The following is a 25,660-nucleotide window of genomic DNA, read 5'->3' as shown; positions in this document are numbered from 1 at the left end:
CAGGAAACATGGCCTTGCCATTTTTGCAAAATAGTTGAGGTTTACTACATACAACAGGAGGACATGTCCCTTCAAGAGAATTTATCTTCAGAAGGTCAGTTCAGATGAAGGGAGGGAACCACATGCAACCAAATCCTTTTCTAACCTTTAGTTAGTTCCCATAAATAGTAGGTGTTGTCTCTTCTTAGCAATGCCTGAAAGAATAGTAACTATTTCCTTTTTCTTGTTTGGATTACAAAGAAATCTGGTTTAGTACAGAGGCATTCTGTGAAATTAATTTATGCCCCACTTTTTACTAAATATTACAGTTCTTCTATACTGTGCTTTTCTGTATGTCCTGTTTATTTAGAGTGTGAGGTACATGATCTTTTTTTCTTCTGCACAAATACAGTTCTTCATAATCAAGTCTGAAATAGTTTTGTGTCCCTTAGTGATGAAAACTTTTTAAGAAAACAAAGGTGTGGCAGGTAAAGTGTTTGCAGTAGAGTGACTTAAGAGGTCTTTTGCCCTCTGATTTACTTAGGATCTTATTTGGGTTACACATCAAAGTGAACTCTGTATCATTCCAGACTTGTTTGAATACCTGTTCACAAAACAGGATTATGACAGTCACAGATGTCTATGAAACTATCATAGCTTTATTTTCTCTAGACTGGTGTTTGATAGCTGCAGAAGACTTTGAGTGCAGACCTAGGGGACATTCTGTTCCCATGGAGTCTCTTTGCTGTTTTTATTCCAGTTGTTTCTGAATTCTAAAGTAAGCCTCTTCAGAAAAAAACGGTTTTACAATTTTTGTACGGGGAATCAAGATGCACATCACTTGGGAAGGCCTTGGGACTACAAGAGAAGAAGGAAGCTACCTGGGAAATTCATTTCTTGTGTAAACTCTTATGATGAGATTAACAACGAGTAAAAGAAACATTTGCTGGAGCTTTGTCCTTTTCTTTTACTGTCTCCAGGATAGACTAAGAGATTATAACCAGGATCTGCTGAGAAGTGAGAGAAGATAAAAGAGCAGCTTCGTGCCGCACTTGCCAACAGTACACCTGTTTTGAATTGATGCTTTCACGCATTTAAAAAAAAAAAAAAAAAAACAAAAAAAAAAAAACCAAAAAAAACAGAATTGAAAAAAGTCTCTGCTTCTGGGAATTATTTTCAGGGAGAAAATTAGTCTTTTTAGCATTGCTCCAAAAGACTGCAATCTTGGAAACTGCAACTAATATGTCCAAAAAACATGGATTTCCCTGTATCTGAAATATGTTTATAGTGGTTATTGCAGTATCATCTAAATCTTTCCTGACAAAAAATGGCATTTGTATGACTCCATTATTATTAATCCATGTTATTAATCGCACTTTGAAAGTTGTTGAAAAGTTGTGTTAGTTTCAATGATACTTTCTTTTAATGCAGAAGATGCTGTTCCCCGAGGTCTAATATAACAATTTTTGAAATACAGATTTTTTCTGTCAAAACAACACTTGCTGTTCTTTAGCTCCATATGTTCTGTATGTAGAAATATGATGTATGCTGGCTGTGCTTGAAGTTCTGAAAGTCATTTTTGCAGTGCTAAGGTTATTTCGTGTTTTTTGGTTTCATTTCCTTTTCCAAAATACACTAATAGAAGAGTACTTCCAATTGATAGTTATGACTGTAGAAGCATGTGTTAATGGGCTAAAATACTGCTATAGGTGCCCACTTTTACAGTAGGTGTTTGGTAACGCGCTGGGCAGATGCCAGGCCACTGGTACAGAACAGCTGAGGACAGGGCTCATACGCTAAGATCACTTACAGTGGCAAAAGAGTTTAAAAATGTGTACAAGGCACAAGAGCTCAAAATGTTTGAGAAGGATAACCAGAACCAAATTTGGGAATAAAGCTGTAAGTGGTTGGTGATAAGCTCAGAAGATGCAATCAGAAGGGAGGTTTTCACGTTGTGGCCACTGAAACCATCTACACAGCTAACAAAAACAAGGCCCAAGACCGCGCTTTGCCTGTGTCCACCGTGCACAGCAGCTGGGCCTAGGTGCACCATGCAGTGACACAGCACTGCAGGAAGGATTTCGTTCATAGGAAGTTTCATTTGCAGAGTCCCTCATGGATGGCAGACATCAAACACTGAGTTACCTTAGGGAAAGAGCAAGGAGAGAAAGAGAGCAAAAAAGGAGAAAAGGAAAAGCTTCCTTTTAACTGCATAACCAATTCTCCAGTTGTACAGCTATCCATGGGACACCTCTACCTTCAGGCCCAAGCTGTGTGTGGTACACAAGCAAGGAACTGAGGGAAAGTAGTTTCTTCACTCAGAAAGTAGTCAGGGAGACAGTTTTATTAGGCAGGAGAAACCCCATGCTCGTGTGGGCTTACTGGCACTGTCTTCTTGTCCTTCCTGAGACTGTGCTTTTGTATGCAAAGCATATAGTATGCCATGGTACGCACAAATAAGCAGGTGCCAAAATTCATCCCACATTGCTCTGAATAGCCTGAGGAGACTCTTCAGGAGATTTTATCTCCCACACACCTTTGATTTGCTTCTTGGAAAGAGTGGTGTGCCAGTCAGTACTTCTGAAGCTTTGACCCTTCCTTTGATCCAGCAAGTCAGTGAGAAATACGTGAGAAAAGCATGTGGTTGAAGCGGAGACCTAAATTTTCACAAATTAATCCTGTATTTTCCTCCTGTTACATATTTCAATAGAAAATGAAAGTTAAAATAGCAGTGACCATAGCTAGAACAGCCCAACTCTGCAACTCAGAGGAGGAGGAAAGACAATTATGTGGTCCAGAAAATGTTTAAATACAGAGAACTTTGATGTTTCACATCAGAGCAACAATAAATAGAGACAACGAATTTGCCTTTTCCCTAGTATTGATATTTTTCTCTCATCTTCCCTCCCACTTAGAACTGTTTTTGTGGTGGGAGGATCCATTACGTAATCTACAGATGTTTTACATTCTTTAAAATATAAACTAGAAAATAAACTGTAATACAGATTCATCCCATGAGAGTAAAAAATTAGTCTGCTCTTTAACATTTCTTGGATGATGGCACCCCCTCAGAACATGCCTACAAGTTGTGCCTCTCCTGTTAATGCACACTCAACTGTGACTTATTGCTTATGAAAAACTAACATGTTTATTACTTGGTAATTGTAGATTTGGCTCCCAGTGCCCATGTTATAAACACTTAAAAGTGGGGATGCCATACTGAAACACTGACAGATTCTTAGGAGCGTCAGGGCTACTGGTGCCTCCCTAATGTAGTCACACATTGTTAGACTTCTTTTTTTTCCTTAACTGAAGAAGAAAACAAAGCAGTTAAACTGCTATATCCATTTTCCAGCAACATTAATCCATTTCAAACCACGCTTAACCATAGTAAATCACAGGTTTGTGAGAAAATGAACTCCCTAAAGGTTCACCTCAGGCTATTTAGCCCACAAACAAGTTGCTGACTACTGGCAACAATGGTTGGTTGGGAATTATTGCTCAGTTTAGTTGTAATTACTTATTTTGCTGTGTCTTCCGTTCAGAGTAGCTGAGGGTCTACAGCATGGTAAATTCCAGAATGAAATGCATTGCCAAGATGCTGCTGGAGATTGACACTGACAGTGTTGAAAGGTTATTTGAGCAACATGTTTTAACTTCCTGGAGGGAAGAGAAACCTTCTCTTTTATGGGGAAATCTTGGAAAGGGAGGAGCTCTCAAAACAAGTCTGCCAGACGTAACTATTCTACTGTGCAGAAAATCATCCAGATGTTAATAGAACTGGAATTCTCATTTTAAGCATGCCTCATTGTTGACGATAAATAGGGAAGCTGGAAAGTTTACCCATTAAATGTAGTATAGCTGTGATACAATAGTTGCAATGTAATAGTAGTAATTTGAACAGCAGAAAATGTAGCATTCTGGCTGCTAATAGTATTTTAAAGTCAATTGTCAGTGTACTGTGATTACACCACATTTATAATTGGGTGGGCATACACACACAATACATACCAGTTCAAGATAAGTGTACTTTTTTGTGGCGCAATTTAGTGGAACACTTAACTTGCCAAATGCAGTCTACATCTTCAGGTAAGTATAAGATGTTATCTATAATCATTATGGGAATAAGGCCCAGGGAGGTAATGTGTGAACAATCACAATTTCTATAGATCTTGGGCAATTTTGTTAGCTGAAAGATTCTAGTGGTATTTGCTACCAATGGGAATGTTCATATATGCAATTCTCAAGTTTTATTCACTATACACATATTTTCATGTGAGAAAGGCTAAGTAAAGTTCCTGAGGAATTCAAAGTTGGCAATTCAAAGTCACATGAATAGGGTGAGCTTTTTGCAGTCATTCAGTCCATAGAATATTGATCAAATACAGGCCTGTTAAATTTTAATTAAGGTGTGATATAGAGAAAAGAAGCTTTAATCTCTAAACAAATAAAAAACATTGGCTTAATTTCCTTTGCTAAGGCCAACAAAGGCCATGGGTAAAGATAAAGAAAAATTCGTGTTTGACATTTAAGTGCATCTCAAGATTACAGAGTATTGGTAGGGAACTTCCTTGTTTCACATAAACATTGATTTAATCACTAACAGATATCATTAGAAGGCTTTCATTTTGGGGGAGGTGCTTGTGAAAAGGCTGAGGCCAGGACAGATTACATGTGTCAGTCTGCTCTGGTCGTTCCTGTACTTTCTTTTGTCCCTGTCAGAGAGGACAGACAGAACTGGAAATACCACCAATGTAACAAGGCATTGGAAATCCTACAGTTCCTACACTCTGATATTTCACCAGCATTCAGGATGAATCCACCTTAAATCTCCTCCTAGGCAGCCTGAAAACAAAGAGAATGTGGCCTGGCTCCTTGTGAAATATTGCCCTTAATTTTCAGCTATTTATATGAGTAGCCAGTTGTTTTTATTAAAAGATTGCTAAGACTTATGAAGTACTGTTGTTTTTCACACTAACAGACTTTACATCTGTAATTCCTTAAGCAATTAGAATCATGCTTTTACATACTAGAGGACTTTACTCAATTACTTTTTTAAAGATGATGAAGAAAAGAACATAAAAGGAAAGCAGGTATATAAATAACAGGAGCATTTTTTGCCTCTGAGCTCATCCATTCTTTTATAGAAGCATAGAAGCCATTTGCTTTACTTTAAATTCTTTTAATCAGTTGTATCCACAAGTATATCTTTTAATTCTCATTTCTGAAAGAATGCGAAATTATATGCAGTACTCCGAAAAAAAAAAGGAAATAAAAAGCTCTTTTACCAAAAGTGTTGTTATGTAGACTCTACTTCTTTCTCCTATTGGTAAAAGTGAAGCACATTAACTTAAGGTTACTTTAAAAAAAGAAATCAGATGGATTCTTTAAAACTATTTGGCATGCAATCAATGTGCAATTAACACAATTCCTCTGTCGGTATAATAATCCCTGTCACTTTCTGCAAAAGGAAAATTATCCAATCTGTTGTCATGTTTGGCTGATCATGTACATTGAGTACCTCGTTGGTTATTGCAACATTTGAAGAGACATATGTGTTGAACACCATAATCAAGATGTGCAGAACAGAACAGTGAAGTCTATAAATATGGTTCCTACTTCAATAACCTTTTAGCTGACTAAGCTGGCTTTTCAAAACTTCATTGTCTGCAGCTTAAAAAGGTCAAAATTGTGCATGTTCAAATTTCATGCCAGAAAAACTCTTTATTATATTTTTAAACACTATACAGTCTAAAATTATTAATATAGCTAAATGTTAATTATATGCATTTAATAAGTAGAAAATTAACACACCACTTACTGCAATTCTCATGACAAAAACTTTCAGATCTTTACATGCTGGATTTTATTATAGGTAAGAATTTAGCCCTATTTCTTTCAATTACTTGATTTGCATATCTCTCTCTTCTTAAAACATGTAGTGCTTTAATTTACCATACAAACACAAGATTAATAGAATTATTTCAAAACCAGTTTTTTCATAGATAAAGTTTTCTCTACAACATAAAAAACCCCACTAAGGATATATTCTTTCTAGGGTACATACAGCCCATATCAAATCCTCAAATGCAGGTGGTGTGAGCCCAGGCATGCTGGAAATGGAAACCCAGCCTATGAATGATCACGTAATACTGGAGAAGTAAAATGAGATGCATTACTGCATTAGTACAACTGACTAGAGTCAATTTTCCAGCCGCTCTCTGCATGAATTTTTCTTCTGCCACTTGTGAGAGACTGAGATCTAAAATACCCCAAACTCAGGATCCAAGAATATGATTTATCCTATTTTTAGAGAGTGAATTCTTAGACCTTTAAAGAGCTTCAAATATAGGTCAGAACTACGAATCCAACCTCATTATAGATTTCAAGAAATAAAGTTCAGAGGCAGCTTTTCTGTTTGAGTTTGTTGCTCTTCCTAACTGGATAATGTGTTTGGTCTTTACAGCTCACCATTGACACTCTTGCTTCTCTAAAATGGGAACAGAAAACTGATACCTTCCTCCAGACCTGATTCCTGTGAATACAGGTAGTGCTGCTTATAAGCAGCAGCTTCCAGAGGCTGTTTAGCCAGTCTTTAAGAGAGATGTCATATTTCTCTCAGCTTCCCCAACAGACATATATGGGGATCTACACACGTGCAATAGGTCTGCATATGTATAGCAGATATGTCTGGGGTTATTCTTCTCCTCTCTCTGCTTTCTGACCGGTTGACATTAAAAAGTAGAATAACCAGCACTTCGTGTCAAAGTCCTGTTCTTGCTCTCTGATGGATCCACTACTGACTCTGTAGCCAACTTGGAAACTTTCAGGACAGAATGAGCAGCTGCTCTGGGACTAGTTTGGAAATGCATTGGGACTGGAGATGCTTTTGGCCTCGTCTCTCAGTACCAGCCCTGATATACAAGCAGGCGGAACAAACCCAAACCAGAAAGGGAAGTAATCTGGGCCAGGAAAAGGACAGGAGAAGCATAGCCAACACTGGCAGGAATTCACAGTAGTGGTGGCAAAGTCTCAGCTTAATCCTAAAGATTAAATCCTGAAGTCATTCCTTCTTGTTCATGGAAAACATTTGCTAACAGCAAAAATGCCCAAAGAACTCTGTTTTTCAGGTGAGCAAAAATGAGCCCCTGCTGTAATTTGGTGCCACTTTACACATCCAGGATCCAGCAAACTCTTTTTCAGATGCTCTGAGAGTTTGGTAACAGCTCATGTTTCAGCCCATTGATGTGTACCTATGAGCTTTTATTAGCATCAGAAATTAAATGACTGCAGAAGCTTTTTCTCCTGGTGTTTTCAGCTGCAGTGGTAGTAGTGAAAAATCTCCTAGGCTGACTGTTGTAGTATGATTTTCAGTCAGTTCTGTGAATTGTAGGGGCTAAGAAAATTCAGATAAGGCTATGAACTTCTATACGGGTATCTGAATCTTCCTTGCAAAGTTTTCAAAGTTCATCCATCATCAAAATGGATTCTGTGGGATCTTAGTGGACTCTGGGGAACGTTAGCTGTTTTCCCAATTTCATAACACTAGGACTGGTGAGTATTGTTAGGTATTGTAAGACATCATTTGCCAGCCTGAAATGTGATGTTTATATGAATATGTCTGTAACATACAATACGTCTGAGGGACTAAATAAAAAATAACCAAAGGTTTTCAAAGAGCAGCATAAAATCAGGGGTGAGGTGGGCAATTAATTTTGACATGTTTTCTCGCATCTGAGTCTAAGTATACTTATGGTCATGAAGAAGCTGAAAGATTTCTGTGAAAAGATCTTAACATTCTTCCTAGAAGAACAAATAGCAAATTTCTATTTCTCCTGATAGGGAGCTGGTATAAGAGCATTCGTAAAATCAGCTTTGAAATGCTGGGTATTGTTTTTCTTTTACAATCTTATAGAACATGCTCCCACCTAGGAAGGTTAATACAGGCGTCTGTTTGCTTTTTTTAGATGTACTGATATATGAAAAGACTCTGTGTGGGAGATGGGCTTTTGTTTGTTTGTTTGTGTTTATTTCAGTGGGAGGGAGGTGAAGGCTATTTTTAAAATAGTGAGTTCCAAATATGTTGTTCATTTATGAAACTGTTGCTGTGTATCATCTTCTTTGAAGCTCTGGGTTTTTTAACTTACATGATTCTCTGTAGGTTTTAATATTTGCTGTAAATGTCACTTTTATTTGAAAAAGATAAAAGAAAAAGACAGTACTAACCACTTTGTCTTACATAAGAAAGCAAGCCATAGGTGCTGAAAAGGGGAAACTGCTTAAGAGAGAGAAAGGAAGAGGAAGGGAAATGGATAGCTCTCAGTGATTTTTCCAAACGTGAACCGCTGTGCTGTTATTCACATTTGGTCATAGATACCAAACCCATAAATATGTAGATAAGGAAGTACAGACCACTTTTACCTATAAAATCTGAGGGTGTCCTTAAGCCCATATCATGAGCTATCAGTGTAGTGGGACAAAACAGAATCTTTTTTTGCAGCACCTGAGGCAACCACTACTGAAGGGAGTGTGATCTGTACACTGACTGACTTTAATCAGAGCTGGATCAGACCCATGAGCCACACCAACTACGTTTCTCCTGGCAGCTAAACTGATATGTCTGTCTGGATAAAGGACTCAAAAATGATGTCTTTTCATTGAAAGCAACCCAGCACTTCTGTATTCTAATCCTAATTCTAATAATGTTCCTTCACTGGGTTTGTGCAGGGACAGAGCATCAGCCCTGATAATACATCTGTACATGTGAATATTATTTTTCATTAACAAAACATATTACCATAGAGTTGTAAATTATTTGTACCTTACAAAAAACAATTTTACTCATAGGTGTTATGGAGAGTTCAAATTTTGTGAAATGACAGCTTTCCTTGATAAATATTTAAGAGTTGGGAGGGGGAGTAAATAAGTTCATTTTACAGAAATGCAAATTGTTGGATCAGCATAGCTGTTTGTTTTGTTTTCAACTGCACCCTTTCACAGATCGTTTTTAGGGTGCAGCCCTGTGACAACTAAATCAGTATACCGGAGAGGGCTACAATGTCTACCAGTGGTAAATGAGGCCTCCTGTACAATTGGATCTGGTGGTAACAAAGAGTAACGTGGGTCAGGCAGTAACTTAAGCCATAGATACAAAAGTAATAGGTTTTACCTCCAGTCTTTCTTGATGAACAACCCAGAAAACAGTGTTGACCCATCCTTGCACATTAGTGATGTCACTCTTCCTCAAACTTTGTCTACTTGAAACTCTTTCGATTTTGACATGTTTACAATGTGTCTTTGTACATCTCTAGTTCCAAAACATAAACAGGGGTATCAGAGGACAAGGGCAGGGATACCATCACAGAGCCTTTAACTAAATATATCCTTTTTTTTTTCTTTTTTTTTTCTTTTTTTTTTCAGAGGTGCGGAGAAATCTCATTTGATAGTCCTGACCAGAATGCCAAATGTGTTCGCATGCTAGGTAAGGGTAAGAGTCTTTTCCCCTTTTGATACAAGAAGTGTGCAGAAGTGTGTTTAATTGGTGATTTCTTCTCAAAAGCATGTGATAACGGTGATAACTCACAATGGCATTTACACAGCTCATCCACATGTAGTCCGCCTTAATATATTCTTTATGGTTAATTTTCAGTTATTGAAACAAAGTATATATTCCTGTAGTGCCCATCTGCATAGATGAAAAAATAGCTGTACCAGCACTCTAATTGTAACCTCTGATGTACTCAAGTAGAGAAGTCATATTTGAAAGCTAAAAATCTGTACTTTGAAAGAGAGTATTAATTTCACAAATATGTGTCAAAAGCCTTTAGGTCAGACCTTCAGCTGCATCAATCAGCAAAATTTCAATCACTCTGATTTTACAGATTTGCACAGGTGTAGCAATTTACCCAGCATTTGTAAAAATTAAGTAGAAGGGTCTATTCTTTGGAAACAATACAGGAATGTTCTGCTGTTTCATTTATTTCTGTGACCAATTTTATTGTATTTGCTTTTTTCATCTACAGTGCTGTACCGAAACTTTAACAGCATGGCTAGTATGACAGTGAAAGACAGGCAGAGTCTAAAAACCTGAAAGATCATGTCTACTCAGAAAAAAACAAAATCACAGAATACTTGCAGGGTTAGACTTTAAATTCTAAAGACCTTTCACCAGCCAGGGTTGAGGTAAATGTATGATGTAAATTAGAGCATTGCATCTAATGACATGAAGACTGAAATAGTCACAATTTTAAAAACTGCAACTGGCAATGTCTAGGAACTTAATTCCCATCTGGGTGCATAGCTGTGTTCTGTAATAACAGATTATGTGGTTTGTTGTTTATATTCATTAAATCCTATTGTCACAATAGACTGTAATTGCTGCAGAGGAAATCTGTCATGCTTATAGTGCACAGATCCCAACAGATGAACTGACACAATGGGCCATAATGATTTGTTACATCAATGATCCATGGTTAGAGGTTCTTAATGGAACAAGCTGACAAAAAAGATACACTTGTGATCCTTTATCATGCCAATTATAATCTACAGCTTAAATACCATTGAGTTTGTAATACTGTAGTTCTAAGGAAGTTATATCCGCGCAAATGCTATTATCCATTAGGGGGAAAAAAGGGAGGGTGGGAGAGGAGGGAAAAAAAATGACCTGAAGATGAAAGCCTTCTGCATGGGTTGGTTCATCATTTGGTTTGGCATTTTTATAACAAGTCAGCTTGAAATTGGGAGCTTGGCATCATCTTTAATGCAAATGATTCTTTAGGAGCAGTGAGCAGAACAAGATCTTGTTTCCATTACGTATATTCTCATCTATGTCTTGTAGTATATGCATATGCAAGAATGAGAACATATGCTGTGCTCTGTAAGGAAACTGCTAGGAATGTAAAAATGACTCCAAGGGGACATGCCAAAGGTGTGACGGGCTCTCAGAGGTTACATCTCTTCTATTTAAAAATATTTCGCCTGCTATTACTATTCTTCAGTGTCTCTGACAAGTTGAAGACTGTAGTGTCATATATAACATAGGATATTACATTTCACTCCAAGGTATCTCAAATCATGTACAGAGCTGAGATATTCTAAGTGCAAGTGGATATCCCACAACTGGCTCTGCAAGAGGTATGGAAAGTAGAAACTAGCATTATATGGTTGCTCTGAGGGCAACTACTGAAGAGTCTGGACAGAACTCTGTACTGAAGACCAGGAGCCAGAAACCGTGCAACCTGAAAGGTCTAAGACTTTGTGCTGAATGCATCACGTAGCATCAAATTTCAGATTTTACAAGGGAATTGAATTTCCAAGAGAACAACACACAAAGCATCACTGATCAATGCAAAGCTGACATCAATATGTCTGTAGGTGTAACTAGTGAAAAAAGCACAACATGCCTTCAGAAAGGGACATCTTTCTTGACTGCACGGTCTTTGAAATATGCTGAAACAATCATGCTGTCATTTACTGTAACAGTGACACAGCGCTGACAGAAATCTAGAGGGCAAGACTCAGCAACTGCAATAGGATAATTAGTAAGAAAAGAAAGAGAGGAGTCTGGAGTTCTGACTCTATTTCTCCAGGGATCTTTGCTGCAAGACCAGTCCATAGTTGGAACTGTACCTTACTTAGCAGTACTCTGAAATGGTAACAGCTGGTTTTGTCAGAAAAGGTCTGTATCTGGGTTATACTTACTGGTTCTGTGTTAGCATCAAATGTAGAGGTTTTCAGGAGTAATGCAAGGCTTGCTACTGTAAGTCCATATTCCCTGGGGTAACATGGAGTGTGTGCATGGAATTCTTTTTCTATAAAGGTTGATGAAGAGAGGTTTGCAGTGAAAATCTTACTGTATTCCTATCTTCCTCCTAGAAAGCAGGAAATAATAGATACAGAAATGCCTAAACGCTTACAATGGCTATAGTGAAAGCAGGCAGCTTTTCAATGGACTGAGTAGATATTGCTAAACCTGAAGTTGAGAGCAAAAGAAACAGTTTAATGCCTCCCTTTTCAGCATTGGAGTGATCAATATTTATAATGCAAGTGTGAAAAATAACTTGAACAACTAAATTACATGGTCACTTAGCAAGCACTGCTTCCTGAGGCTATCTTAGATGTGTTCTGCTCAGGATATGGTTAGTATCAGTGTAATTAAGTGTACTAAAGTTCCTACAGAAAATTATGTTCTCCCACTTATTCTTTATAATGTGCTTCTTTCTTTACACTTCTATATGTTGTACTATAGTTAAACCAACATAGCTTCTGTAACTGTCACAGAAGAAAGTCCGTCAGTGGCCCACCTTAGCCTTTTGAAGACCAGTGTTCAGATCCTAAATCTATCACAGATTTCTTGAGCCTGGCATTGGCTAAAGCTTTAGACATCCCTGCACATCCATTGTCCTTTGGAAAATGGAAGAAGTACTTCCTCACTTCTTGGGAACAAGAATAAATTTATATGTACAATGAAAAGCTGAAGTACTATAGGAATGTAGGTCATAAAAATACCACACTGCTGATAAAAGTGTGTTGTCAGAGGTTTCCCCTGAATCTCTGAGTCTCTCTGGAGCCACCAGTAGCTCATCAGCACTTGCAGTGCACTGTTCTGCTTGAATTGGAGTTGTTATCAAGTTAGTGAGAGCACTCAACCATGACAGAATTGCTAGATAATGCTGAACTGGATGTCAAAAAGATTTTCTTTATGCTACATTCTGGAAGTTAGAACCCTGGGCTCCTCCTGCCCTTTACTTTTAATGATTTTGACTTAAAAGATAGCTGGCACAAAATCTGAGCATATAGCAAGGTGCTCACTATGTGGTTGTTAGTCCAGATTTTCATATTATGAAGGGCAGAAGAGAACTATCCCTCTCCCTAGAGCACCCACTGCTATTTTCAATGGCACAACCTGTGGTTAATTTTTCCCATATGTAGACAGACATATTCTGAGCTCAGACATGACACAATGTCGTATCATGCGGAGATAATTGGGTTAGTTTGCTGTGAAAATTGCTGGTTGGATGCCTAAGCTAATTAACTCTGCTGGGAAGAATTGCATACTAGCTTGGAAGAGTCCAAAACTAAGGCAACTTAACCAGTTCTCACATCTTAACTAGCTCATGCAAAGCTAGCTCAGTAACCTCTACATGGCAGAACACTGAGTTTTATGAATTTATGCTGGAAAGAATAACATTCTCATATCAGGCTTTAGGATTAGTACAGAAGGAAAAATGTCTGCCAACTAGAAGAGAAACTTCAGTGTATAATAAATACCAGTTCATACAGAAGAGATACGGTTATCCTTATATTTGCTCTATTAGGAAGTAGGCAGCTGCACTCATCGTAAGATATACAAAATTAAATGGTCCCATCAGTTTTAATCTGTACATTCTTACTGATGACAGTGAAGTAAGGGGGATGGATGATAAAAGCATATTATCTGGTTTGTTACTCTGGTAACCAGTCTTCCACCAGCAGATTTGGTCTTTACTCTTTGCTGAAACACTGGATAGATTTTGAAGAGGTCACATCTCTCGCTGGACATCTCGGCTGTCTGCAGAAGTTTTTCCAGGAGAAATGTGAATTGCCCTCCTTAAGGAGCTAGTTAGTAAAATGAAAACACAAGCCTTCCAGACGCCCCATGGCAAATGGCTGAGGTGCTTTCTTTTCATTATTGTAAATTCCACGCAGACAGGAATAATGTGGGTGAGTTTTGTTTCCCTTTTGGTGTAGACTTAATCCTTGCAAAAGCAGACAGATGAATCCTTGTTTGGGATAAAAGTAGTTTCCTCACAAATAGCCATTTAAAATTCACCCATGAAAAAATCAACTGGGGGGAAAAAAAGGGGGGTGGTATCTTTTTTATTTCTTCCCCAGACTATTAGAACGTTGTTGCTTTGGGGCAACGAACTTTTTCATATTCCAGCACAGAGAGATGCCTACCTCCCTCACCCCGAAAAAGCTGCTTTGTGCCATACTTTCACCATTTATTACCTATGGAGCGTTATGGTTAAAGGCATCGGCATTTAGCCATGAAATGAGTTTCATGGATCCAGCTTCAGTCTTGGTGGCTTTTTGCCCACAGCAGAAAACCACCACACATTTGAACAGAGTTGGCAGCCACAGCTTGAGAGAGAGACATTACTGGAATAACAACTGTGTTGAAAGCCAGGGCTGAGGGGTACTGGCAAGGCTGTGGCTGGCTGGCCTCTGCCTTACATAACTGTAGAACTCACTTTCACTGGGCAGGGGGGTGGAATATCTATTAAAATTTACTTTGAGAAACCAAATCAGGTAAAAAACCATATATCTTACTGGGAAAAATAAATAATGAAAAATAGTTAAATGTGTCTATTTGCCCTGCAGTGGAGGGAGAGAAAGAAATGAGGCAGCCAGTCAAATGGTTCTGCACTGGTCAAGCTTTGCAGTTTGGCAAATTTTTCTGGAGCACTCGCTGACATCATTTGAAATGTGACCCTGTATCTCTTGCACACGCAAAACTTCTACTGAAACTGATAAGCATGCATGAGCAATGGGGTTCTAAATAGCCAAAGACACGGACTATTTATATCCCAGTCATTTGAACACTTAGACGTGTGCCTGACCTTATGCAGACTAAGTATTCTATCTGTGTAAATGACATGAAAATAAGCACATGAATTAATCCTTGTAAAAGCAAGGAATATGCTTATGGAGAAAGGGCCTAAAATCTACAGCGACTAGCAAGAAATCTACACTCATTGCTATGCTGCCCGTCAGGATTACTCAGAACTTTACAGTTGTGGGAGGGGGCAGGCTTAGGATGTCTGCTACAAAAAGATAGGCTTCTATTCCATGAGCAGCTTACGACACAGGATGAAGGGAAGGACATTTTTTCCCCACTATAAAGCAATGGTGTGAATGCATACAGAAAGATAAACACTATGTCTCTTTTTGATATCTTGGTAATGTAGATAATTTCAAATCTAAACATATAAGCCTACCTGTAAGCTTTTCACTTATATTTCATACTCTAACTGCCAATGAAAGTCTCGCTACCAAGAATTCATTCTGATGAGAACAGTATGATGTAGTTAAGATTTCTGGAACAGTAGTTCATCTACCTAGTCGAGTAGACAAAAAGTAGAGTTTTTCAATTAACTTCTAATACTTTTTTTTTCTTCTAAAATATCATTATAGTTTATTAACACAACTTAAATATAAGACTTAACTCCTGATATTGCAACTATGCTTGTAAACCTATTAAAAAAATTGGTATCTCTGTGACCTTACCACCATCAAAACAGAGGTTTATTGTTCCTCCATGTCACTTAATACCTCCTCCCCCAGCTGAGTGTCTCTTCCTGAAATGCAATACTTTCAAAATCTCACCTGTTTTCTCCAACAACATTCATGATTTGTTCACCATAGTGGTACAGAGAATGCTAAAGACTTGGTGATCACCCCATGCTTTATCTGGAAGACCCCAGTCAAGATGCCAGGCTACCTATATTCGAGTGTACCTTGGTGACAGAAAGTGGCAAACAGGTGGGCAGAAGGCTGCAACAGAGACTCCCTTGCCAAGGAGTTCACAGCGTACACACACCATCATTGTGCCACTTCATCACTGTGTTATAGTTTCATGGTAAACAAGTAAGAACTCTTTGTCTTCACCATCATGAGTTTTGTGCCCAAAACCACAGAGAATGTAAATATCAAATCCGTCTTCTAGTTTCATGGCTATTTGATTAATTTGCTTAAGAAACTATAAGAAAGGTAAAATAAATTGATAATTCTGATGCCCTTAGTATATTTTAAAGAACAGTTCTCTAACACCATTTTATTATTGCAGTAATTTTGATTTAATTACTGTTTTAGGTAATTATACAGCCTGTAGCTGAGTGACAATGACCACCTGTTTATCCTGTTCTGTCCTGTAAATCAGGTCAGACTGAAACCACTGGTCTTGCAGTATTCTACCTTTCAGAAGGGTGCTGAAGGAGCCAAAAACTGGCCTTGGCCAGTTTTTGAGTAGACATATAAAACACTCTTCTGAATGTAATTTCTCATTCTTTTTTTTCTATCACTTGAACATTAACTTGAACCATATATAGTTTTATCTTATGTCTGAGCTTGGTGCAGGAAAGAAATGGGGGTGTCAGCAGACTTGGAAGGAACACAATAACGAGGATTTGACATCTATATGATGTAAACACACCATGATGGCTTTCTCTAGAAGGGAGAGTTACTGTGTTGACCACATCTACAAAAGCCATTCATTAGGACCATGGGATCCAGTTAAGATATCAAAGCTCAAGTGATGTACCCTCTCCCCCAACTAAAAATACCCCAGACCCTTGATTCTTCAGTGTCTCTATCAAAAAGGCTTTTTATTCTCTTGGCTGAGAATCTCACCACATATCGTGTTTAGAAAAAAACACAGGTTTGTAAGTCCTATCCAGTAGTTGCACTCAAAGCATGGCTACAAATACCAGCAAATTTAATGCACTGCAAAGCTGAGAAAAACTTCCCTCTTTGTCCAAAGCATGCTGCAGGCAGAAGGATTGCATTCTGCTGTCCATTTATGTCATAATCTAGTGAAAGCTTAAACTTTGAATTCTGGGCTTTCATCGCCCTTAAGTAGTTAAGACACATGGCATCCACTATTCCCTTCCCCACCAAACCCACAGGTGTGGGTTGGTGCTCTGTGTTCCACCTATTGACCCTGCCAAAGAGAAATGCTGGTATGGCTTGAGGAGGACAACAAATAGGCCTATGACTTGTACCCATCTGGAGGGAGCACACAGATGTAAGACAAGGAGAATCTTGAGGTTTTGTTTCCCAGATCTTTCCTTTTACTTTTTAAATTTCTATATTTTATTTTATTTTATTTTATTTTATTTTATTTAACTAGGCACTTCTTACATAAAGTGGAGAAACAGTTGCTTGATTGATTTACTGAAGATGATCTCATATCTTATTTCATGGTACTTGTCACATGAGTTATTGCTGATCCCCTGTTGGAAAAAAGATTTCAAGTGCCTATTCAGTCTGCTTCCTCACAGTTTGAATTTTCCTCGTGCCTAACCTCGTGCCTAAACATGGACTGCATTCACATAATTTCCCATCTTCTTTGTCCAAACTGTTATGAGTGGGATGTGTTCATCCAAAGTACTTGCTGTACAGAAAATTGCTGTGACTAACCATAATGCTGTAATAACTTTCTCTCAAAAAATGGGATGGGGGCGGGGAAAGGAGCAATTATTAGATCTATTAATGGGACCAAATTGTAGAAAAAAACACTTATGCGCAGTTTTACAGCCAGCCATCCTTTCATGATAGTCTAAGTATAATAAAATCTCCAGATGTAAAATTTCCAAACTTAGATTTAAGCAGTTCAAATTATATTTTGTAGTTTGAGCTCATCTCTAGCAATTAATCTTTGTTTCTTTAATTATTACTTGGTGCTCCCTTGCAATTTCACAGTCTCTGCTATTTCCTATAGATGTGTAACTACCCTTAGTAAGAGTGATTTATGTCTGAGAAAGTCATGGGATTCCTGCGCTTTCAAGCACTCAGTTCCTGGCTGCAATGTTCATAAAACTCTCAGATTAAGAATGCATTTTCCTATATTCTTCTCTGCTCTGTGTTGTAAAGGAAGTCTCATTGTATTCTGGAGCTAAAATTTTTTGCTGTTCTGAAATAGTTAATAATTTTACCATTCTTACTGAGAATTGGGAGTATATTATTTCTAGCATTTTTTTTTCACCTCTAGCGTAAAAATGAAAAAAAACACAAAATCAAACACCTGCTGTTCTTTGGCCTTGCTAACTGGGTAACTAGATTTCCTTGACGGCTTTAGCTTCCTCCTTTTCCTTTTTTTTTTTTTTTTAATAAATTATTATTTCTAATTATAATCTACTGTTTTCTTGTACATCTCATACTTCTTAAAGCATTAAGTTGATCTCTTAGGTCATCCCTTGATCACCGAACTACTTAAGCATGTATTCACTTATTCTCACTGAAGCAAAAAAATGGGTTGGCTGAAAAATGTTCCTGTGCCAGGGTCGGTCACAGTGTCCAGCACCGTGCATCTCAAGCCCTGATCTGATCCAAATACTTGAGACTCTGGGCTTATGAAATCATTGAGTGCGACTGTGAATATTGGTAGGAGATGATGGGAACTCAACAAGAAATGGAATTTCTGAATCTCAAATAGCCATGTCAAGAGATTACTGTATTTCTTACAGAAAAGTTCAGAGTGCTCCTACTGGATTTCCTTTATAAGCCAGTTCTATAGGGCAGATGAAATAATGTTGAAGATAGTTGGGATGCAATTCATCTGACAGAATGCCTGTAAACATCTGTAAAAAACTCTTTTTCAAGTCTACAACCATCATCTAATCTTCCCTTTTGTACGATGAAAAGAATGAGAAAGTGGTACTGCCTTCAGACTTGGTTCATTGCAAAACAGGTGCCTATAACTGGTCTGAGGAACCCTACTCAGAGAATGCCTGCTTCTCCCCATTCCCAGCTAAAGAAGCTGAAGTGTGGATGCGAGCAGTTGGAGGATATTAATCTCAACTGCTGGAGTACATATATTGTTTTACATGAAATTCAAAGCTCTAAACTTTAAAGTATGAGAGAGAATAGAAAATCAGGCTAATCAAACTCATATGTAATATAATGTATTGGTTTTTAATGTAAGAGCAATTTCTAACTTTTCAGCATATTTGTAGTAACGTAGATAGCAAATTGGTTTTATGAATTGAGTTCTTTTCTTCATTGCCTTTGTGAAGTCTTAATTTCTCTCTTCTGGCCCTGTGACATAGCTGCAGGACCATTTTCTGACATCTGAATAGCTTGTAAATTCTAGTTGAATGAAGTAAATTGAAAGCATGATGTAAGATTTTTTCAGATGCTTAAGGTGTCCAGATTGGCCTGATGATCAATCACACTGTGGGTAGAAAATTTGACTGTATCGTGAAATGTTTGGATATGAAGACTAAATTCAGCCATTAATATACAAAATATGCATTTGATACTTGTAACATTTGAAGTATACATGTCATCCTGTGGTAACATTTTTAAGGAGGGTACTCTATAGCCTCTCCTTGTAAAGAGTGTGCATAAATTAGTGTTTTATGTCAGATAAGGAGTGTTTTTGAGTTACTACCCCACCTTACTTCAGACTTCGGTTTGCATTATGAAGCAGTCTCAGAACAGACAAACTGGATTATTTTCACATGAAACAGAGCAAGCCACGTGCTCTGGGAGCACCCCCAGTGCATCCTAGCTGCTACTAGACATTTAGTCCATGGAAATAGATTTGGTTCAATCCAAATCCTCCAAAGCATATACAGTGCAGATGCTGGGGCCTCAGCTGTGGCTGTTCAACCAACCAATCTGCTCTTCTTGTACTACCTGCTTCTGTGAACCTTGCCAGAGAGCAGACACCAGTTGTGACTTCAACCCAGCAGTTGCTCTAACACACAGATTTCTGTACTCATACATTGCTTCAGGACCATTCAGCTCAGTTAAGGTTTAAATGAGGATGCATAGGTTATGGGTAAATTGTAATTTATGACAGGTTATGAGCATGTGTTTTCCTGGATATTGTTTGCCTACTTCCAGTACATGTGCCATCAATTTGTGCATGCACCCTAAAACTTTATTAGGTGTTTGTCTTACACTGAAATGAGGACAGGTTTATGGGGAATGGCAAATGTGATTTAGTCCAATGTGAAATACTCTCCTTTTTAGAATTTAAGGTAAAATGCCTTTTAAATCTAGGTCAGGATTTCACACTGAGTTTATAGATTAACACAGACAATTTTAATTTATAACTTAATTCAAAGGAATTATTAATATTCCAGAGCTTTTTTTATTGACGTAAAATAGTGAGATCCTCACGCTTTATTCATGTATATACAAGACAAATTAATAACTTCTCATTTTATAACAGAGAGTTCTAATGAAAGGAATTCAGAAATACTGGCATCATACACTTTATTAGTAGACATTTCTGAGAAGAAAGCAAGGACTAGTGGCCTAGAATTGACTTCTCCATCTGAACATAGTGTAATAAACTATCAGAATAGCAAGAAACATATTACCATGCAAACAGAAGGAGTTATTTTCAGTGCTTTTCAGCCAGTTAGATAACAGTATGTAAAGATAGCCCATGCAGATATAAGTACTTTTGTATTATTGTTGGGTTTGTTACTAAATACTATATGAAATCTTGAACATCATCTTAAAAAGAAGCCTGTTCAGTTTCACTCCATGAGCTGTATTTCAGGTTTATACAGAAGTAGGGAGACAAATTTATTGTTAAGGTGCATGACTGGGCACTTTTTCAAGTCCCAGAATGTGCTCTGGCACTTAGATCATTGAGACAGGTGCTTGTCAAGAGACAGATCATTGCTTGTCTAAAAGAAAAACAAAAATTTTACCTCCCTTGGCTCTAACTGACCTGCAAAGATTTTCTAATGGAACCTGATTTCTTTACCTATTGGTTTTCAGCACTTTATATTTACAGATTCGGTCAGTATCTGCCATACAACAAAATCATGGTTAAACTGGTATTGTTTTGCTTTGCTTTGGAAACCTCAGATAGAGTTGCCAATACACCCAGCCATTTTGTGACTATTCAATTAAAATCACCCCGAGACTGCTCCTATAGAAGGTGTTGTGAGGATGTGAAAGTAAGCTAAGGAGTAGCATAAATTGAGTCCCCAGTTGGTAGCTACATGATGTAGTAACAATAGCAGTCACTGACAGCTGTGTCGGAAAGGGAAGATGAATGGCAGATGCTCCATTGTAATTTCTTGCTATAAGCAGAGAGTATAACAACAAGCATTAATCCACTGGTTTAATCAGAGGTAATAATATGTCCAGGGAGCTACTGCTTCCAAGGCACAAGTGCAATTGCTGTCATTGTACATTTGTCCTAGAGGCCTCTCCAGGCAAGTGCATGTCATACTATTTTAGGAGCCAAAACAATCCAAGTTCATGTGACTTTAATTCTTAGCATATTTCCCTTTTCTTAAAAAGAAGGAATGGAAGCATCATAAATCATGATGTCTAATCTCATTTACTTTCTGTTGTTTGAGAACAACACTCAGGGCTTTTGAAGTCTGTGTATTATTTGTTTCACAGGGGAAAATGGCATTATAATATCCCTCAGAACAGCTTAGAGAGAAAATTCTGTTGGTTTTGGATATTTTCATTTTAATCCAATGCAATTTCTCTGTGCCATGAAGGAATCTGTGTTTGGTTTAGGCAGAACCATCTTAGATACCACAGTTGCTTCAAATTGTGCAGCTCATTGAGACAAAACAAAAAGTCTCTTGATAATTGATGACTGAATAAACAAAGAGGAAACTGGAGGCAGATGTGTGCTGGAAAGCTTTCTGAAATCCTAGGATGGGATGAGGGAGAGTTTGATTTTGATTTTAATCAGAAGCACCACAATTCTTTCTTCACCCCGAACATTTCCTACTTGACATTTTTTGTTCTCTGTCTTTGTTGGGGGAAAACATCCTTGATGTTTAATTTTAAGTGAATTTCAAGTAGTAAATCTAGAAAGGTTTTAGGTTGGCAGCTGTGCAGCCTAAAGTCCTCCCTCTGCAAAACAGCATAAATCCCTCTAACACTGTCCTGCCAGAAAGCTTCTTCCTCAACATGGAAAGACCATCTGCAGGAATTACTAAGCTACCAGCACCTTTATCCATCTGTTTTTTATATTCTTTATATTGCTGAAGCTGCCTCAAGAGTAACAAGATGTGCTGCAGTATCTTGTATTGTGGACACATTTAACTCCCTCAGTAGAGCCACGCCAGAAGTATAGGTTCACATAGGCAGGGCCCATCATTCAGCTCCTGTCTTTATTTCTCCTGCTGCTACGCCTGCTTCTCTTCTACTCAAAATCTTGCCTGCCTTTGATAACAAGCATGCATCTAAGCTGGTTGGAGGAAGAGTTTCTTCAGAAATTTTTGACAAAAATTGTTTTCCGAAAATTAGATCCTGTAATTACATTTCAGTAAAAGATGAAAACTTGAGATCCAAATTGAATAATTTTTAGTGGAAATCCTTTGGCCAGTAACAAGCTTTGGATTCAGAAAAGCTGCTGTGGTGTTTTACTGACATGGTCTTTGAAGGTCTGTACACTTCAATCCTTTATGTGGGATGTGCATCACTGTTTCTCGCTGAGTTACTGCAGCGTATGACGGAAGACCCTGGTAACAGCTCACACCACATTCAGCTTGGCTGCGTAACCTCAGTAAGAGAGGAAACAGAGACACTAAGGCTCACCTAAGGAAATCCTGTGGCAACTCTGAATCCAATATTTGCAGATGGAAGCTGAAATTTTGTTTGTGAGGGTAAATGAGCAATAAATTGCTCTGACAAACAGAAACAATTCCTGTGGAATTCAGAAACTTTTTGATAAAAATATTTTGTAGCCAGAAGTCCAGTTTTCTACCATGTTTCTTGAGTAAGCTTATTCACTTAGAGCTAATAAGTAAGGTCTCTACCCAAACACAGTGACTCTGCTTAAGTGGTAGTAACTTCTCTGACATAAAGTAAAACAGAGCAGGGTTAACACTCCATGACATCATGGGAGTGATGGAGCTGATGTAGAAAGTGTCTGTGTATGTCAACTGGAGATCAGAGCTGTTGTGTAGCTTTTGAGAGTGTCCTGCTGATCGAGAAGTTGTCCACTTGACAAGGTAGAAAACTCTGCTTTTAACACCCTGTGCTCACTGATGGTCCTGCAGCATCTCTTTCATAAAATCAGTTGTTACAGTAGTCTAAAAGAGGATGTCTTCAGTTGTAAAATAAGTAAGCCAGTCTTTTATTCCCTTTAATTGTTGGCATAATGTGGAGCAACACATTTCTCTGAATTGGATTTAATTGGACAAGGGACGAGAATGAAGGTTTCAGGTTGGCCAATGCAACACCTGCTCCCACATGCCAGGCTGCTTTCTCCCATGAGTGCTCGTGCACAAGCACTTGCCAGTTACCCTTTGACTGTAACAAAACCAAAACAAAACAAAAAACCCACCCTGTTTTTAATCAAGTTTCCCAAAGCCAGGCCACCAGAATGGGTGCATCTGTCTTAGTAGAACAGCTTTTTGTCTGCATTTTCCCTATCATCACAAAACTACCCTAAAGTGTTGGCTCATGTGTAATGCAGGGCTTTGTGGCAGGTTGTAATTTCTCCTAGGCAAAATATCGTAGCAATTTGTGTCTGAATCTCTGAGTGCCTGAGAAGTGCAGATGTCAATTCAAAGGGGGAACTCAAATATGTATCCACTAAACAAAGTAGCAACACTGGAACAGGGAATTGGCATATTCTGTCTTCTATAGTTATTAAGAATTGAAACAGTCACTCCAGTCCCAACGGGTCTTTGAAAGCATCTGGATGTAGCTTATCAGCCAGTTAGAAAAAGAAAATGAACAAACTAATGACAAACAGTCCCTGTTCACTTGAGGACTCTGACTCCTGCATTTGACTTGGCTCACAAGCACCTGACCAACTGTTAAACCACAGAAAGCTACCGTGAAGCTAGTTTAAATTTTAAAAAAATCATACATAAAAAACCTCACTTTAAAAGCCAAAAATAAATTAAATTTCAAAATTACAGTATAATTTGCTCCAATTAAAATCCCACACTACTGAAGAGGCATTCCTGCACTGTGGTCTCTGAACCAGGAGTCCCCATGAAAGTTGTGTAACAAAATCCAAGAGCACACAGTGAAGCATAGACAAGATCCCCATTCTCCCTTATCCTAGGTGCATGTCATAACCATCACACTACAAAGCCATTTCAGTTTTGCACACACAACACACAACAAACCTTGAATTCTTTTTAGGACAGACAGGCTTTTCCTGCCTAGCACACCCAATGCTGCAGGCAAGGCGTTCTGCTGAGAGCTACGAGCTGTGGAAGAAGCATTCCCCCCGGCAATGAAATTTAATCTGCCCCCACCCCCCCCCCCCATTTTATGGATAACCCACGTAAATGCTAAACTGCTATATAAATTCCATGCGCAGTTTTATTGTTACATAGAGAAAAGGCATCTCTTTTTCTCCTGGTCCGATTTTGTGGTGGTCACCACTAGAGCTTGTGATGAGCCACACCCTGTAACTGGCACATGCTGAGAACGCCAACTGGAGTGAACACAAGGGGACTCCGGTAGCTGAATGCTTCATATCTGAATGCAAATAGGATGGAAACATGAAAGCAGCAGTGGCTTCTGAGCTCTGCACAATCAGAGGTGCTTTTGAGCATGCTCATCCTCAGATCTTTCAGACATGGACTGGGTTTTAAGGTCAAAAAGCAAGCAAAGCAAGAAATTTGCACCAGGCACAGTGTTGAAGCATTTTCAATGTCAAACAAAAGCTAAGTGGGAGTTTTCAGGGTCTTACCCTTGGATTTAGGCACAAAATCCTATCTGGAATTCCTAAAGCCCATTTCAGCAACATTTTTTGGATCTAGTCCTTAACATCTTGATGACCTATGCCATGTTATCACATTCAGTAAGAAACAGAGACTGATAGGTCTCATCTGTAATATCCATGCATAGCAGCTGTAGACTGCTTCTAATCATCAACATTCTTTAATTATTAATAATTTTTTTATTAGCCATGAGTCAAAAGCTTCTCTTTTTCTGGCAAAGGGCTGGGAAGATCAATTTTTCTTTCTAACAGTAAATGTTTTTAAAGCAATAACCCAAAATTTAAACCAGATTTAAATATATTAAATGCAAATCCCCAGATAATTAGCACTTTATATACCTAAGTTGCTAAATACATTATCAAATAGCTATTTCTATTAAAGAATATCCCAAACAACTCTGTAATGAAATTCATGCCTTGTTTTTCCACTTTATAGAGACTTCTTATTCTAACGCAGTACAAGATGTTACTGTACAAACTTCATTCATGTTACCTTCTAATCTATTCTTAGGAAGCATTTTAATGATAACACCTGTTGTTCTAATAACAATTTTCAGTCTTTATTGCTTATGGGATCTAAGGCTAATCAGAAATTTAATGCTTCACTGTGTGTGAGTGATTGATCCCAGTATATAAAAGACATTTTTTTCCCAGTGCAAGACATTTCTGTCTTTGTACTTTGTGACTACTGGCATTAACAAGAACCTGGAATTAAATCAATGCAAATCAGAAATATGCATTGAAGATTTCCTACATGTATTTTCTGCTTTGTTTCTCACAGGAGAGACTGCCCTTGCATTCCTCAGTTACATTATCACACACTAGAAAAGAGGAAGTGCAATGAATGCAGTTGGTTTATTCCCCGCAGGAGTTCCCTCTGGTAGAGTATGTCAAAGTACTCCCAGCCGTCAGTCTGTCAGGTCTGCTCGGATGTTTTGGAAGACAGCGTGCTCTGAATGGGAATGTAACAATAGCAGGCTGATTTTTCAGCAGCCAGCACTGATAACTCTGATAAACAGTCTTCTTGAGGTAAGAAGTGACGCATTATCAGAGGTTCCTGCCTTAGACGCCAAGGTTATTCATCATGTAATTGGATATTGTTGGAGAAAACCATAATTATCCCAGATTTAAAGGCATAAGGCCATCTAGTTGATAATATATGGTCAAAGATAATCATTCACTGCTGAATCCACTTTAATCTTTCCTATTCATTTACTTTTAAGAGATGTGACCTAACCAGGT

The 25,660-nt window shown here is 38.1% G+C and overlaps 1 protein-coding gene across 1 annotated transcript in view; it reads left to right on the top strand.

Annotated features, from left to right (window-relative positions):
* Positions 1-25,660, top strand: part of PDE7B (phosphodiesterase 7B) — a 181,974-nt gene that overhangs the window by 50,675 nt on the left and 105,639 nt on the right. Inside the window, exon 3 of the mRNA XM_040597936.1 lies at positions 9,400-9,460. Coding sequence (XP_040453870.1) covers positions 9,400-9,460 — 61 coding nt within the window. The remainder of the gene's footprint in view (positions 1-9,399; positions 9,461-25,660) is intronic.

Source organism: Falco naumanni, chromosome 6 (genome assembly GCF_017639655.2).
Source record: "Falco naumanni isolate bFalNau1 chromosome 6, bFalNau1.pat, whole genome shotgun sequence".
Lineage (NCBI taxonomy): Eukaryota > Metazoa > Chordata > Aves > Falconiformes > Falconidae > Falco > Falco naumanni.
Note: the sequence above shows the minus strand (reverse complement) of the source record. Positions and strands in the feature narration are given on the sequence as shown.